The sequence below is a fragment of the Rhinatrema bivittatum genome, chromosome 5 (genome assembly GCF_901001135.1).
Source record: "Rhinatrema bivittatum chromosome 5, aRhiBiv1.1, whole genome shotgun sequence".
NCBI lineage: Eukaryota > Metazoa > Chordata > Amphibia > Gymnophiona > Rhinatrematidae > Rhinatrema > Rhinatrema bivittatum.
In genome coordinates, this window is record NC_042619.1 from 23,732,388 (window position 1) to 23,750,390 (window position 18,003).

Consider the following 18,003-nt stretch of genomic DNA (forward strand, 5'->3'; position numbering starts at 1 on the left):
TGGGGTTACATTTGCTATCTTCCAGTCTTCAGGTACAATGGATGATTTTAATGATGTTACAAATTTTTACTAATAGGTCTGAAATTTCATTTTTTAGTTCCTTCAGAACTCTGGGGTGTATACCATCCGGTCCAGGTGATTTGCTACTCTTCAGTTTGTCAATCAGGCCTACCACATCTTCTAGGTTCACCATGATTTGATTCAGTCCATCTGAATCATTACCCATGAAAACCTTCTCCATTACGGGTACCTCCCCAACATCCTCTTCAGTAAACACCGAAGCAAAGAAATCATTTAATCTTTCTGCGATGGCCTTATCTTCTCTAAGTGCCCCTTTAACCCCTCAATCATCTAACGGTCCAACTGACTCCCTCACAGGCTTTCTGCTTCGGATATATTTTTAAAAGTTCCCTGTATGTACCTGGATCAGTCCAGACACCTGGGTTGTGACTCCGCACCAGCAGATGGAGACAGAGCAAAACATGTCGGGCTCCCTACATATAGTAAGGTGCCATTTTTTTTTACTGTGAGTTTTTGCCTCTACAGCCAACTTCTTTTCAAATTCTCTCTTAGCCTGTCTTATCAATGTCTTACATTTAACTTGCCAACGTTTATGCTTTATCCTATTTTCTTCTGTTGGATCCTTCTTCCAATTTTTGAATGAAGATCTTTTGGCTAAAATAGCTTCTTTCACCTCCCCTTTTAAGCATGCCGGTAATCGTTTTGCCTTCTTTCCACCTTTCTTAATGTGTGGAATACATCAGGACTGTGCTTCTAGGATGGTATTTTTTTAACAATGACCACACCTCTTGCATACTTTTTACCTTTGTAGCTCCTCCTTTCAATTTTTTTCTAACTATTTTTCTCATTTTATCAAAGTTTCCCTTTTGAAAGTTTAGCTTCATGGTTTTGCAATTGCTAAATAATCTACATCCATTAACTGCAGTCAAGTCTTGTTTTTTAAAAAAAGTTTATTGCATAGTTTCTAAAAACAAGACATTTTGTAATCCAGCATTTGCATACAAACACAAGAGATGTGTATCCACATGGTGAAAGTAATTCGCAATTCTCCACAGTGTTAGTGTCTTGATAGCTGGACTCTCCCCCAACCCTCTCCCCTTAAAATTATCTTAAAAAAAAACAAAACCCAAGAGGAATCCCTGAATACATTTTAAGAGGGCTACGCACTTTTTTTTTCTTTTTTAAAGAGCACGTGGCTCCTCAGCCAGTGAAACTGGAGTGTATCCCTTTCAGAGACCTCCCACAGCAAAGAGAACGGAGGCGATATGCACTGTGCTAAGCCTCTGGCCCGAAGACTCTCACACTGCAGCACAACACGTTTACCTGTGTTAAAACCTCTCCTGCACATGTGCAGGTTTAAGAGAAAGACAGCTGTGCCCTGTCTTAAAGCACCGATGGGCCTTATCACCACTAAAATATATTAAACGGTTTGAATCCGTATCATAATAGTCAGCCAGCAGATCTTTTTAATCCAAACTTTTCTTTAGGGGAGGGGGTTGGAGAAACCCTTTCTAATCATTCAGCCTTCCCTTTGATGCAATGCTCGGGCGAGGTACGGAAACAGAATGCCTTGATAGCAAACTTTACTTTAGGGTCCAATTAGCACCCTGACCTTCGAGAAGAAAAAAAAAAAAAATTTCCCCTCTTCCCTTCCCCCATATTATGAAACCAAAAACCAAAAAAGGGGAAGGGGTGAGACTATAGCTCATCCCGCATTTTTTCCCCCTTAGGCCTCACTAGTCTGCCAATGAAGAGAATGGAGTCCGTTTTGTTGTCCTTGATGAGGAAGACGAAGGGATGGTCCGCGTAGAAGAGCTTCGGGTTCCGCAGTTCCTCACGGGAATAGAGGTCCGTGTCGAAGGGGTTTCCGGGGGTATCCCACTCCAAGGCGGCGGCGTGGAAGACGCTGGCCAGGTACAGATCTTTCTTTCCCGAGATCCTGGACAGGTCGGCTTTGTTTTTGTCAACGGCTTCGGTTAAACCCAATTCAGCTAAATGTTTCTACAAATTGATAGGGGGGGGAAGCAACAGTAAGAGGTGAAACATGACTTTTGCATCACCCAGCAACAGATGTTTAAATAACTAATTTTGTACAATATAATGTCACCTTACCAGGGTATAGATACCTCACTATAGAATGACTAGACTAGGACAGTGTTTATCAACTCTCCTGGAGGCACAGTCTGGTTTTCAGGATTGCCATAATGAATATGCATGAGATAGATTTGCATATCCCGGGTCTCCTACGTATGCAAACCTCTCATGCATACTCGTTATGGATATCCTGAAAGCGCGAATAGTTGGGTGTGCCTCCCGGAGAAGGTTGGCAAACACTGGACTAAGATGACTCTGTGAAGACTCTTACAGCAGTACTTTTCTACGTATATGACCCTCCTAGGACACATGTAAAAATAAAATGTCCAAATTAGCACATGTTTAAAATTGGTGGGTAGAATTGCTATTGCTTCAAGCCACGGTGGTGGCGTCACTGCTCACAAGTTTAGGCTTACGCTAATTTGGCCTACCCTTCATACAGTAGGCACATGTGTACTTCTGTGATAGTTACACATCAATAGAGCAACCTCCAAAACCTCGCTTGCACAATTTAAGTGGGAAGGAAGGCGGGAGATATCCCCACTCACCTCCTGCTACTCTATATATATCCCTTAGAAGACTTTGCAATCCCACGTCTGTTTCACTAAAAAATAAAAAAAATCGAACTCCAGAAGACCAACGTCCAAGCCACCATGCAGGTCCAAGAACGACATGGACCGCCCATGCAAGCCGACTGTACCTTTATTCTATGCCTTATGATATTACCTGTAAGTCGTGGCTAACTTCCAGACTGACTTTGGGCAGGGAGATGGCCACTGCAGCCACTTTCAACTTTCCCAGCCAAGTCTTCAGCTTCTCTCTGGTCAGGAGCTTCTCCACACGATCAAGCGGCTCAACCTGATGCGGCATGATGAAAATCATACTGGACAGCTTGTGGGCAAGAGGCATCTCAACAATCTGCAGTTTTTCCACGTCATCATAATAGAAACCATAGAGACCTTGGAGGAAAAAAAAAAAAAAGAACAAATGGAAAATGTTTTTTCTTCTCTTCATTTTATTTTTTTGACAGGAGTTTGGCTCAAGTGATGAAGTGCATAAGGCATAAACTTTTACACCAAGACGACTTGTCTTTCTGAATGCATGATGTGCTCTGTCAATTGCTCAGTCTAGGAGCTGCACAGGTCTGCAGATAATGGAGACAAATACTTACCTGATCATTTCGTTTTCCTTAGTATAGACAGATGGAGTCAGGTCCAGTGGGATGTGTTCCCCTGCCAGCAGATGGAGAAAGCTAATGTCACAGTTTCTACAACCCTGCAGTGACCCCCATCCTGCCCGTATTCTCTTCAAAAGCAACTGTGGACAGACTAGCAAACAGGCAACCATAACTGTGCTCAACCAACAAGAAACTGTGAACTCGCGTAAGCTTCTAGGTACCCCAGTAAGGACTGGATGAACGCTTACCAGTAATCCTTTGGATCCAGAGCCCCACAGGAGGACTATTGACACACTCATGCGGCAGCTGAGGGTGAGAAGCTGAGTCCTTCTGTCTACACTAAGGAAAACAAAATTATCAGGTAAGTAATTTCTCCATTTCCTAGCGTGTAGACAGATGGACTCAGGACCAGTGGGATGTACCAAAGCTACTCCCCAACAGGGTGGGAGGCTGCCCGCGGTCCAGTCAACACTGCACATGCAAAGGCTGCATCCTCCCGGGCCCGCACATCCAGACGATAAAACCTGGAAAGTGTAAGGAGAACCATGTCTCAGCTCGGCAGACAGACTAACCTCCACCCAAGACACTGCCTGAGCCCTAGTGGAATGAGCCCAACCCTGAGTAGGCAACAGCTTCTCAGCATCCACAAACACAGCTGTGACTACCTCCTTAATCCAGCAAGCTATGGTAGCCCACAAAGTCGAAGCACCCTGCTTCCTTCTGCCATGGAGGACAAATAGGCGATTCGCCTTCCGGAAAGGCTCAGAAACAGAGATACTGCGCTTCTTGGATGTCAAGAGACTTGTCGTGCAGTAGGCGATACTCCACATCCCTGACCTTATCCAGGGACGGCAAGGAGACGGGCCAATTCAAATGAAAATCCGACACCACTCTGGGCAAGGAGGAGGGAACAGTACGCAGCTGTAATGCCCCTGGAGTCACCTGAAGGAACAGCTCCTGGCAAGATAAGGCCTGCAGTTCAGAAATTCAACACGCAGAACATATGGCCATCAGGAACATTGTCTTCAAAGTCAACAACTGCAAGGAAAGACTATGCAAAGTTCGGAATGTAGGGCCTGCCAAGAAATCCAGCACCAAGTTAAGACTCCACAAGGGGACTGGCAACCTCAAGGGAGGCCTAAGATGCTTCACTCCCTTCAAAAAACAGATCACATCAGGATGGGATGACAAGGAATCATCATTCACCGGACCCCTGACACAGGCAAGAGCTGCAACGTGCACCTTCAAGGAATTAAGGGTCAATTTTTTATTCAACCCATCCCGCTAAAAAATCCAGAATGAGTGGGAACTTAACTGAACGAGGACGAACCGCACGCTCCTCACACCAAGCCTCAAATGTTCTCCGAACCCGCACACAGGCTAAGGAAGTGGAGAACTTCCAAGCGGGGAGTAAGGTTGAAATTACAGTGGAAGAATACACATGCTTCAACAGGCGAGCCCTCTCAAGGGCCAAACCGTAAAACAGAACCAAGTCGGATCCTCATGTAGAACCGGACCCTTCTTTACCAGATCTGGCATGGTGGAAGTTGAAGAGGGGTCTCCATGAGGAGTCTTTGCAAATCTGCATTTTACAGACGCCTGGATCAATCCGGTGTCACCAGGAGCACTAGCGTCCTGTGGCCTTCAATTTTGTGAATCATCCTGCAAAGCAATGGCCACGGAGGAAAGGCATAAACCAATCTGTCTTCCGGCCAGACCTATATGGACCTCTCCTGCAACTGAAGAATCGAGGAACTTTCGCATTGTGAGAAGTCGCCAGCAGGTCTAGGAACAGAAGGTCCCAGCGATCCACAATCAGCTGAAACACCTCGGTGGACAACACCCATTCTCCTGGGTCCAGACTCTCTGCTGAGAAAGTCTGCTCTCACATTGATTTTCCTGCAATATGAGAGACAGAGATCATCTGTAGATGGCCTTCCACACATTCCATAAGTTGGTCTATTTCCTGTGACACTTACTGGCTCTTCCCTGGCGATTGATATAGGCCACCGTCTTGTTGTCTGACATCACACAGACTGCTTGATCCTGCAGCCTGTGGCTGAACTGCAAGCATGCTAACCAGACTGCCCAGGCGATTCATGTTCCAGTGGGACACCTCGGCATTCCAATGTCCTTGGGCCATCAGAACCTGACAGTGAGCTCCCCAACCCTAGAGATTCACATTTGTCTTAAGTACCAACCAGGCTGGGGAGGATAAGGAAACTCTTTTTCTCAGATACGCCTCCTGCAACCATCACTAGAGGCGACAGCAGACGTCCATCAGCAAGTGGACCTGAAACGAATAGCCCTGAGGCTGTGGGTTCCAACTAGACAGTAGTGAGCACTGAAGAGATCACATATGTGCCCTTGCCCACGGCACCACTTCCAGGGTTGCCGCCATCAAGCTGAGCACTTGTAGATAGGATCACACCTTGTATTGTGTTCACTAATTGATACACCAAAGACATCAATTTCTGAATTTGAAATTCTGGCAGGAAAATCTTGTCCTGTCCCATGTCAAACCGAACCCCCAGATACTCCATCGACTGGGATGGCTGAAGACTGCTCTTGGCAGGTTCACCACCCTACCAAGCTCCTGCAACAAAGATTACCTTGTGTCAAGCGGCTCTGTTGCTGAGACTTGGCTCAAATTATCCAATTGTCCAAGTGTGGGTGCACCAGGATCCCTTCTCTTCTCAATGCCACTGCTACCACCATAACCTTGGAAAACATTCTGGGGGCGGTGGCTAGACCAAAGGGCAGTGCCCGAAACAGATAATGGGGCCCCAACGCCGTAAATTGTAGAACAAATGGTATTCCAAGGTGGATGGGAACATGAAGCTAGGCCTCGAACAGATCTAGGAAGGCCAGAAATGACGTCTGCACTACCATTATCACAGGGCATAAGGTTTCAATGCGAAAATGAGTCACTTCAAATGACGGTAGACCCTTTTGAGATTCATGATGGGACGAAAGGAACCCTCCTTCTTGAGCACCTCAAAATTAATGGAATATCGCCCTATACTTTGAGACGTGGGCACCAGAATCACAGCCTTCAACCTGAGGAGCCTTTGAAGCATAGACGCCACTACCTGCTTCTTCTGTGGGGAGTGGCAAAGAGACACCATGAACCCGTCCTGAGGAACACTGAGAAATTCCAGTGTATATCCTTCACGTATCACCTCCAGGCCCACTGGTCCGATGTGATCTCAACCCACCTTTGATAATAGAGAGAGACATCCCCCATCCCTGAAGGTGGGTCGGCAAGCCTTCATTGGGAAGGTCGCCACCTGAGCCTGCTCCTCTCTTGGGCTGTCTGGTACAAAAGGACTGAGACCTGCCAAAAGGCCAAGTCTTCTGAAAGGTCAACCCTCTGTAAGGACGAAACCACTGGGAACTCCGGAGACGACCCCTCATACCAAAGGGGTGCTGCAATTGCTTCTTATCCTCTGGCAACCAAAGAAGCAGTGATTCACCCCACTTACTGGACAGTTTATACAACTCTCTCCAAAATAAGAGTGAGCCTTTAAAGGGCATCTTTGTAAGATTAGCTTTGGAGGCTGTGTCAGCTGACCAATTTCGCAGCCAGAGTTGACGCCTGGCCACTGTCACCGAAGCCACTCCCCTGGCCGAGGTAGCGAACAAATCACAGCCCACGTCTTCTAGAAAGGCAGCGTGGGCTCCAGAACTGCTCTGGAATTCCCTCCAGAATTAACCTCCTGAGAGAGAAGCAGACAAAATTGCGCTACTTGGGAGCAACAGGGAGTGATCTGTAAAGTCATTGCCACTGTCTCAAAGGATAGCCTCGGTCCTATCAAGTGCATCCTTCAAGGCTGCTCCTCCCTCCATGGGGATAGTGGTCCGCTTAGAGACGGCACAGACTAGTGCATCCACTATGGGAAAACTGCAAAAGCTCTCGCATAGCTAGATCCAGGGGGTACAGACCTTCCAACTTCCGACCCCCTTTAAAATTTGCCTCTGGGGTGTCCCATTCATGCTCAATCAATTCCATCACAAGGAAAACACAAGAGTCTTTACGCAAGTAAAGCAAAATGGGATTCTTATTCAGCTCCGACATAGCATCCAAACCAGGGACACCCAGCCGTTTCAAGGTCTAGGAAATCAGGGCCAGCAGTTCATCTCTGTGAAATACAATTCCAGCCCTGGAGGAATTTCCCCATCTTCCAGGGAACCAGGACGTGCCTCATCAGTGCCATCCAAGTTCCTGTCGGGAACACCCGCAGGGAGCGATGTGAGCCCCGGCACTTAAGAATAGGACCGGAAGAGGGAGGAGCTACCGGCTTAGGGTCTGACCTGACAGGTTTGGGTGAAGCGGAGGACTGTGCCAGAAGAAAGGCTTGTAAGCCTCGAAAAAAAGAAGGAACTGGAGCGGTGCCCACAGAACTACCCTCTCCAGCGGAGGAGCTAATCAAGGGAGAACCAAGGTCTGGCGTCCTTCCAGCCAAGGCCATAACCAGCCCAACAGAATGAGAGGAGCCAGGCTTAGCAAAGTCCGAAGACAACAGTACTGACCCATGTTAGGGCTTCTCAGCCTGACCTGTCTTCTAATATGACAGGCAACACAACGAGAAAGGCGCTTAGGACTTCTTGTTTACCGGCGCCATTGCGGCGGTAAACGTGCGTCTGAACAGCTCGCGCTCAAAAACGTATGCACACAAAAATTAACCGTGGGTGAGGTAAACCGCACAACTTGTTCGCCAAGCCAAGCGTTTGAAACAGTGCAGAACTTGTGCGCACAAGAGGCCTGCCCAAAACTGAGCGCACAACGCATGCGCAGAGTCGATGCATTGCGCACACTGACGGCCTGTAGAGGGCAGCAAAACTCACAGGAGTGCGCGAAACGCCACCATGGCCTACAACGCGGCGTGTAAACGCAAAGCCTAACTGTGGGGCCTAGCCCACTGGGCTTGCTCAACCCGCCAGGCTGCCCAGTTCCAACCCCAACGAGAGTAGGAATGACAGTCAGGACGGCGCGCCGAACACGGAGACCAGAGGGAGTCCTAAAAACCCCTCTGGCTCCGTATCTGAAGGTAAACCTTTTTTTTTAAACCTTACCCGAGCTCAGCACTTACCAGCTGAATATAGAGACGGTCTCCGGCTGCTGGTTGGGGGGGGAAGAGGGCATCTGCCGTCACTGCTGCCCTCGGCCTCCTGCACCGGCTGCCTTTCAGCTGAACGAGCAGCTAAATCCATGCCAGGAAACCCAGCTACCGGACCAAGGCACACCTCTGAGGGGCCACGGAAATCATCTCAGGAATTCTCAACTCGGGGAGGGACCTTTTGGTATCACTGCAGGAGAACGGGGCTCTTTTCCTTAAGTCATATTTCAAATGTCTTCCTTTCAAAAAAACCCGCAGCAATCCCCACAGGGAGATGCACGTCCATCGGAGACTGAGAATACTGATAAGACTGGGGGGTCACTGCAGGAGTGTGTGTATATATATATATATATATATATATATATATATATATATATACACTATATATCCTGTGATGTCAGCTTACTCTGTCTCCATCTACTGGCAGGGGAGCATAACCCACCGGTCCTGAGTCCATCTGTCTACATGCTAAGAACCTGCTCTTTAAAGCCAGGTGCCAGCTGACTAGGCAGCTACTCTGAAGGCAGCTACTCTTGGCGAGGGAGGGGGGGTTCAGGGGATGAAAAGATCTCTGCAACTTTTTTTTTAAGTCCGAGATACAGACCACAAGAGGTCACTCTAAATGGACCATTATGTTGCATACAGGCCACCATACAGGCAACCAGTATATCCATCAGTCCTCTTTAGTCGTAGGTCTCTGCTCCCCTCACCAAGAAGCGGCACCAAACAGTGACTGAAGCTAAAAAAAAAACCCCCACAGCTTGAAAGAATACTTGGAAAGTTGGTGTTAAGACCTGAAATCCCCACAGCATTTTGCTCTTTGATCCTACACTAGGGCGCTTTTAATGAATGCTTTTGGTTTGGTGGAGTCAAAAAATAGCTTGTGTGTAGGGAGCTGGTAAAAATGATTTCACTTTCCATCAGCTGCAACAACTACCTGTGCGGTGCATCATGGGAACAGACACTGTGAAGGAACGCGTCACCATAAAGCCACGGTTGTCCACCATCTTCTCATGGAAAGTTTCGTCCCAGTGAGCTACAAGAGACAACAGTTAAGATTATTGGCTTCGTTGGCCCTTTGCAAATCTGCAGTCATGTCACTAGGTAAAAACCATGACCTTGTGAATACCACTACACAACTCTTGCAGAATAAGCTTTTACCCTTCTGTGATCAGTCTGCTGTGTGTGAGCGTATGTGTGGAACTCGTGTGGGTCTTCAAGGTTGATACAGACCAAAGGGTACTCACGTTTGAAAAACATGGCGTTGACGATCAAGGCCCCATCCGTCTTCTCCACATCTTTGGTCACTTCCGGAAGCTTGCCATCCGTGGTCTGGGATGCCCATTCATTGATGGACTTCAGGGCACTCCTCTTGTCTCTGAAATTTATCTTGGAGTGCTCGTAGTTGTAGTGCCTCTTGCTGTCCTTCACGAAGTCGTCCGCGAAGCTGATGGAGCTGGGGCCATACAGGCGGTTCCCGATCTTCCAGGTGACATTGCGGGCAGTGGAGTTGCTGACTTCGTTCAGGAGCTCGGCGAGCCCAGTGTGCACGTGGTCATCACTCAGTTTGTCGGCACTGAGGACAGCCTTGGCTTGGGAGGCCGTGGCTGACTTGCCAGCCAAGGACACGAAGCCCAGGGAAGATGCCACCACCACAGGAGAGATGAGGATGTTCTCCGTATCCTTGTATTTAGCTATTGTATGGTAGAGGTTGAAAGCCAGATTTGCACTACGGTCGGCCAACGTGGTCGCTTTCTCACTGAGCTTCTTTTCCACTGGAGCACTCTTGGCCACCTTATCTGTTGCTGCTTTACTGGATACCTTGGCAGCTGCTGCCGCCACTGCAATCAGCATGCTGAAGGCTACAAGCTTGATCATCCACATGGTTGTGGGGAATGTTGGCAATACTGCAAGTCTGAGGCAAAAGAAAATTTTACAATCACAGAAAATTAAATAAAAGATAAAGATAGGGCTTACAGAAATTCAAAGATCTAGAGATGATGAACCATGTCTAAATTATTATGTATGGTTAGTAGACATGAAAAGCCAGTTGTGCTAAAGAGATTCTCCCACTGTATCTAATGTAAAAATGCTTAGTACATTGCCAGGTTCTTGTGGCCTGGTTTTTGGCCTCTGTTGGAAACAGGATGCTGGGCTTGATGGACCCTTGGTCTGTCCCAGCATGGCAATTTCTTATGTTCTTATGTCCCTAGTGGTTTGGGCTGTGCAAATTTACAATGGAAATATTGGCAATTGAATACCAAGTCTGAACTGAACTCAAATATGATTTCAATCCAGCTACTGCCTACCAAGCAGACTGGAATTTGCAAAGCTGAAGGCCCCCAACCAGAAAAGCACGCCAGACCCACTGGCCTAGCTGAAAAGACCAAAAAGGAGAACAGAGACCAACCTTAGGGGCCGGTGCAATTATGTGCGTTGAAAGCAGAGTTTATCGGCCGTCATTTTCATTACTGGCAGACACCAAGTTTACCAGCGTCGGTCTTCGTAACTCGGTGGTCTGCCGAGTTTATTTTTTTTTTACTTTAAAAACTGCTTTTCTGTACTTCTTTTCAATGCGCTCAGCTATTAACGCCTGCTCCAGGCAGGCGTCTCAGACGCACATTTATCTTTTTGCATTCGGAGTGAAGGAGTTATAGGCTCATTCACATGCATTTGCATGTGATGAGCACTCTCTCATTCACTCTGTGTCGGACGCGCGTTAAATAGGCGCTAATTCCCCTATTGCATTAGGGGGTGGATTAGCGCCTATTTATCCCACATCGGACTGCAGATTAAACAGTGCACTCGGCTGAGCGCACTGTATTGCATCGGCCCCTTAGGTCTGTAAAATCCCTGGCCCCAGCCCCCCTCTCTAGCAGACTGTGCAGCATTAAGGACGTGGCAGTGAAAACTTAACCCCAGCTGCCCAGCCCTCAGGGTGGAGCTCCTCTCAGTCACTAGAGGGATGCTGGCCAGCCGCCCTGGACTCGCAGCAGCCATCTTCGGCCACTTATTTCTCCTCTCAAAAGGCAGGAAACACTAATCCAGCAAAGGAACAAAGCAAGAGCCCAGCCTATAGAAGTTAAAAGTTATACCCTGGGGCAGAGGATTAACTTCTGTTTCAAACTCCCACAGAAATTGTTTTGGGTTTGTTTTTTGTTTTGTTTTAAAGCTGGCTCTGACTCGCCACCTTGGGTAATTGCAAACAGCTAGCGGGCACCTTAATCCATCAAATGTAAAAAAAAAAACAAACGCTCAGGCCATTTTGCAGCGAACACTTTTTACTTTTGGTGCTTCTGAGGATCCCTGGAAAGTTTGTCATAGGGAGGTCAACCTTTGCCCTTTTCATTCTGAAAGAAAAGAGACACAGAGTACTTTGTAGGTCCCCAAAGGAAGGCGCTGCTCAGGTCCTGCGCTGGGAGGGGGCTGCTTGTCCTCCCCCCACCACCAGCTGCCGACGTGGACGTCTCTCCCCCGCCCAGGCCATTTCCGAGTCTCCCCCACCCCCTACCCCTCCATTCCGCCCTCATTACAGGGAAACATGGGAATCTCTTTTGGTTGCAAACATCATCCGATCTGAATAAGTAAGACGTACACACAGGCAGCACTGAGCGCCTCGGTTATCCGGCCTTGCTGCTGATGTGGCAGCCATGCAGAACTGACTCCCCTCCCCCTCTCCCTCTGGACCACTAACTGCGGCGGACAAGCAAGACCTGGAAATTGCTCGGGGGGGGGGGACGACGACAGGGGAAAAGCCTGGTCTGTGATTTTTAATACACGCAAGCGTGCTTTGCGTTGCTTGTGTGCAGCTCCCGTGGGAACATTCTTTTAGCGTCCCTTTAACCTGACGTTTTAGGGTTTAACAGCCCTCACTCAGCATGAAACTTATTTTCCTTGGAAATCAGACGATTTCCACAGTCTTTAGAGGGCGGGAAGAGAGCATCTTTCCTCAAGGGGCAAAACACATCAGCATCCTCATCTTGCACTTGTTTCACACTTTTCCACCCAGGATGCCTCTAGCAGAAGGGATCTCTCTTTCTCTCTATCTGCAAACACTCCCTTCCTCTTATCTGTTGGGACCTGAGGACGGGACTGTTCAGCGCCCCAAAACTGCTGAAGCAATGTATTAAGTTAGTTCAATAAAAGGGGGTTTTTTTTGTTTGACCTTTCACTACTGGTGTGGTAGAGAAAGTGAGGGTGGGGGAGGCATCGATCTCTACCACCCCTTCTCCCCCACAAACTTGCTCGCTTTTTTCACTGCCTCACCCTCGTTCATTTCTGTAGTTCATTTGCAGCCTTAAAGTTAGCAATAATTAAACACACAACCGTGCGACCTGTACCCTTCTTTTTTTGCCTGGGAGCTAGGGAAATATCTTTTCATCACCACCACCCAGGCAGAAGAGAACAGTAAAATCCTCTCGTCACAGTCTGAAAGAGGAGCTGGAAAGGCAATCACAAAAATAGCAATAAGTCAGCGTAATATAAACGGTATCACTTGTTCGTTGACTTTTAGTGCTACAGAGCAGGAAAGCAAGTCTCCGTTCCTCCTTACACAAAGGAAAACCTTGCTTCACTGTACTGAAAAAAAAAAAAAAAGCCAAGAATAGTGCTTTGTGCCCTCGGATTTCTGTCTAGACTCGGGATAGCAGTCCTGCAAAACCTCTGCACACCGACCTCAGAAAGTAAGCCGAAGCCACCCTCCCCAGCAGGGGAAAAGCAGGGGGGGGGGGGGGGGGGCAGATTAATCGCGGCCAGAGAGGGTTTGTAGTCCTAGAACAGAGCAGGTCGCCCGCCGGCTAGCGCTGGAGACAGTCACAAGGAAAAAAAAAAAAAAAGCAAAACTTGGCACGCATCTTGCAATCAGCTCCAGCTCTCTCTCTTCTCACGATCAGCAAGCAGTTCAGAAATGCGATTTATTGTCCGTAAAGGCCCGACCTCTCCTGCTGATGGCTGCCATTATAAAATGATCCTCTTGCTTCTTACCTAGATAAGGAAAAAGCGCCTCGGCTCCCGCTGCGCTGTGCGTCTGCAAGTCCAGTCCAGCCCTCCTCCCTGCTCTGCTCTCCTGCAAGAGAGATTGCCTCAGCAGGGCCTATATACCCTCCGAGAGAAAGTTCTGGAAACTTGGAAAAGTCCTTCCAAACTTTATTTAAATGAGAGGCTTGGAGCTCCGCTGGTTTCCAGCCCTCCCACCACATCCCAGCCTGGTCCCCCCATTCCCTCCCCAACCCCCGGGTCCTAGTGCCTGCAAGGTTTCACCCAGTGATGGGAACGATTCCGGTTTAGGTGCGACACTGTAAGCGATTACCTGTGCTCGATTCTTTGTTGATTTCCCTGCATCCCTGGACTAAATATTTATTTTGCACTGCATTACTCCACCAAACCCCCCCCCCCCTTTAGATTGCCCAAGCAAGCTGTAAAATGGTGACAGATACAAAAAGGAGTTAAATTAGCACTGCTTTGAGACTTGTGGGCAGTAGTGCCAATCGCCGACCTTAGCTACCGTCCATTCATGCATCTTTCCTATACAATCATAATTAATTTGTCTTAAAATCTGTCTATTTTTGCAAGCTAATCGAATAAAGAATGTACTGAATTAAGAATGTATAGGAAAGATGCATGCATAGACAATAACCTTGTTGATTAGCGCTATTGTTCACTTCTGCGAATTCAACTCCTTTTTCTGTCTCAAATGGTTCTGCATACAGTAAGGTCATTACTGCCTGAGCACAGAAGATTACTTTTCGGAGGGGGGAGGGGCGCTACTTTTGACATGTAAATTTCCTGTCTTGCTGCTCAGTGTTTAAGAAGTTGGTGCAGAGAGAGAAAGTGGCAAAACTAATGATGAAGAACATAAGAAATTGCCATGCTGGGTCAGACCAAGGGTCCATCAAGCCCAGCATCCTGTTTCCAACAGAGGTCAAACCAGGCCACAAGAACCTGACAATTACCCAAACACCAAGATAAGAAGATCCCATGCTACTGATGCAATCAATAGCAGTGGCTATTCCCTAACAGGCCGATTCAGTAAAGTCCGCTGGAGAGCGGTGCGACACTGTATTGGCCTGTTAGTAAACTAAATAAACTCCATGAACTTATCCAAACCTTTTTTAAACCCAGCTACATTAAATGCACTAACCACATCCTCTGGCAATAAATTACAGAGCTTAATTGTGTGTTGAGTGAAAAATAATTTTCTCTGATTAGTAAGAACATAAGAAATTGCTATGCTGGGTCAGACCAAGGTCCATCAAGCCCAGCATCCTGTTTCCAACAGAGGCCAAACCAGGCCACAAGAACCTGGCAATTACTCAAACACTAAGAAGATCCCATGCTACTGATGCAATTAATAGCAGTGACTATTCCCTAAGTAAACTTGATTAATAGCAGTTAATGGACTTCTCCTCCAAGAACTTATCCAAACCTTTTTTGAACCCAGCTACACTAACTGCACTAACCACATCCTCTGCCAACAAATTCCAGAGCTTTATTGTGCGTTGAGTGAAAAAGAATTTTCTCTGATTAGTTTTAAATGTGCTACTTGCTAACTTTATGGAATGCCCTCTAGTCCTATTATTTGAAAGTGTAAATAACTGATTCACATCTACTCGTTCAAGACCTCTCATGATTTTAAACACCTCTATCATATCCCCACTCAGCCGTCTCTTCTCCAAGCTGAACAGGCCTAACCTCTTCAGCCTTTCCTCATAGGGGAGGTGTTCCATTCCCCTTATCATTTTGGTGGCCCTTCTCTGTACCTTCTCCATCACAACTATATCTTTTTTGAGATGCAGAGGCCAGAATTGTACACAGTACTCAAGGTGCGGTCTCACCATGGAACGATACAGAGGCATTATGACATTTTCCGTTTTATTAACAATTCCCTTCTTAATAATTCCTATCATTCTGTTTGCTTTTTTGACTGCTGCAGCACACTGAGCCGACCATTTCAAAGTATTATCCACTAGGATGCCTAGATCTTTTTCCTGAGTGGTAGCTCCTAATATGGAACCTAACCGTGTAACTACAGCAAGGGTTATTTTTCCCTATATGCAACAGCTTGCACTTGTCCACATTAAATTTCATCTGCCATTTGGATGCCTATATCCAAAACTTAATCCCCAGTGATTCGTTTTCATGCTGCACCCAAAAAGCAGAATATAAACATAAGATCCCTATGGCCCTAGTATACAGATAGCAGGAAACCTTGCCAGGAACATCAGGTAAAGCAAGAAGGGGGTTCAAAGGTACACTTTCCTCTGAGCCAATGTATAGGTGAAAAGACACAACCCTGCTGAAGTGCCATCTTTTCAGATAAGAGGCTGCGCGGAAGTGCGCTGTCGACACTAAGGACACTGCCAATTATTTTGTCATGTCTTTAAAAAAAAAAAAAAATGAGCAAAGAATTAAAAATTGGGATATTGGCTTGTGCTCCAAAACTCCACCCATCATCCCCGGTGTTCAGCATCTCTAGGGGATGGAAGATTGCAAACTGAGATTTAGTTAAAATGATCCTCCGAGCACCCTTCCAAAGCCAGTCAGGACCCTCCCCAAAAGAGGCTGGCATGCTTATCAGTAACTCTCTGCTGGGGGGTTGCATAATTATCTGTTTAAAATAATCTTACTGCTGGCCACATCCCACCAGTGGTGAGGGATCAGGGGTTGACATCCCAGCCTCCTGGTTCACTATTGGCTCTTTCCACCCAGCTATTAGACTCGCCATTAACTATGGAATATGTTTATCATTAGTTTATTTGTTAATTGTCCTTAATTTGTTCTTAATTTATTCTTAATTGATATATTTTATGTACACCTGAATTCTTTTTGACTGTAAAGCTTGTTGCTGATTTATTGTTTATTGTAAACAGTGATGTTATTAACGTGCCGCGGTATATAAAAAATCACGAAATAAATAAATAAATAAAAATATTGAAAGTCTGTACTGATTCATCACTTCCATGCAACATACTTACAGGCCGATACAGAACGGTGCGCTCAGACGAGCACACCTTTTAGCCCCCATTTGGCTGTGCGTTTTAGATGCGCTATTATTACCCCTTATGCCAAGGGATAATAGTGCATGGAAAACGTGCGGCCAATCACCCCAAAACTATTAGCGCTCATCACATGCAAATGCGTGTTGATGAGCTTATTACTTATTACCATGGAACACTGAAAGTAAAATGTGCGGCCAAGGCAGGCGTTAATCATATAAAGCACCGGGAAAGCGTGCGGAAAAGCAGAAAAAAACTGCTTTTCTGTACACCCTCCGACTTAATATCACAGCGATACATGGATGTCCTTAGGAGAGGGGTGAATGGGACAATATCTCCAAGCTCTGCACTTTAGAAGGGGTGGGGGGGGGATACTCTTGCCATGGTAGCCCCATCCTCAACACTATAAATTCAGAGGCACAGGGTCCCGCCTCGGTTGATTTGCTCTGGGCCCCACACCCTGCATACATACCACCACAGCAGTGGGCTCCCATCTCTGGAGAATAAGGATGCTGTACCTTTAAGTTTTAGGCTGGGCTGTAAGACTAGGGGAAGGGGAGGTCTGCAGAGAGCTCCGGCTATAATTACAGCATCTGATTTCATCCTCCCGGCCCAACTGGGTTCCCTTAAAATAAGCACCGGTACGGTGACGCTTTCCTCCTCTTTTCGTACTCTCCATAGAAATGCACTTTGAAAGGCTTAGAGACGTTTGAGCGTGACTTGACCCGGACAGACGATACGGGTGTCCCCTCCCCCGATTAAATAGCAGAGCAGGAGGCCGGCGGGGGCTGCAGTACTCCGAGAGCTTGCCCGGTGCAAGCTGCAGCCCGGATCCTTCCGGTTCCTCTCCTCTCCCACTTGAAAGTATCCGAGCCAAAGGTTACCGGAGACCACGGCTTGACGCCCTCCCCCGTTTCTTGGGTTATTAACGCGGCTCTTACGTAGGCGCTCGAGGCTCTTGGTGCAAACCCCCAGGAGCTGCGTTTGCCCGGCGCGGAGCCCCTGACACGCTGGGTGGGAAACCTCGAAGCTTCTGGAAGCCTCGGCTCCCCCCAGCCCCCACAGTGCCACGTCGGAGAAGCTGCACAGGCCTCCCCCCCCCCCCTGGCTGCAGACAAATGTGTGGGTTGGGCTGCAGGGGGAGGGCGGGGCTGCTTTAAGTGTCCTTTAGGCTTGTAAGGAGCGCCTCTGCCGCCCAAAGACGTGCACGCGACGTAGCCATGCGTTGCAACCCCCTACTCCCCCCCGCCCGCCGCCAGCCAAAAAAATAAAATAAGAGGATGATGCAACTTATCGGCAGAGTACGCGCAAACTGAACTCTTCCTGCCAGGAGCTCTTTTAGTTTAGGCAAATACAATTTTCCTTTCAAAATTGGGGGATATTTTCATTGCTAAATAAATTCAGGGCAGTTTTTGCCCTGAAGCAAATTTTGACGCTTGTGCACTCAGGGAATGGCTCCCGACAAGTAGGGGAGAGCTGCCCTGATCCACCTTTACAAGAAATCAACAGTGCCCCAACTGCAGACCTGACCACCAGGGCAGGGACCAGAGGGTGAGAACAGGGGTCGTCCCCCACCCCCCCCCCTCAGAACTCAAAG

At 47.5% G+C, this 18,003-nt stretch overlaps 1 protein-coding gene across 4 annotated transcripts; it reads right to left on the reverse strand.

Annotated features, from left to right (window-relative positions):
* Nucleotides 1-953: 953 nt before the first annotated feature.
* Nucleotides 954-17,464, reverse strand: SERPINH1 (serpin family H member 1). Of its 4 annotated transcripts, XM_029602139.1 has the most exons (6): nucleotides 13,396-13,594; nucleotides 11,698-11,762; nucleotides 9,660-10,327; nucleotides 9,350-9,448; nucleotides 2,842-3,074; nucleotides 954-2,022 (listed from the first exon to the last, which is right to left on the reverse strand). In XM_029602139.1, the coding sequence occupies exons 3-6, from the start codon at nucleotides 10,294-10,296 to the stop codon at nucleotides 1,720-1,722; spliced, it is 1,272 nt and encodes a 423-aa protein (XP_029457999.1). In that variant the 5' UTR covers nucleotides 10,297-10,327; nucleotides 11,698-11,762; nucleotides 13,396-13,594; the 3' UTR covers nucleotides 954-1,719. The 4 variants fall into 4 exon arrangements, with proteins under 4 accessions (XP_029457999.1, XP_029458001.1, XP_029458000.1 ...); XM_029602141.1 differs by lacking the exons at nucleotides 11,698-11,762; nucleotides 13,396-13,594 and adding an exon at nucleotides 17,348-17,464; XM_029602140.1 differs by lacking the exon at nucleotides 11,698-11,762.
* Between the last annotated feature and the right edge of the window lie 539 nt (nucleotides 17,465-18,003).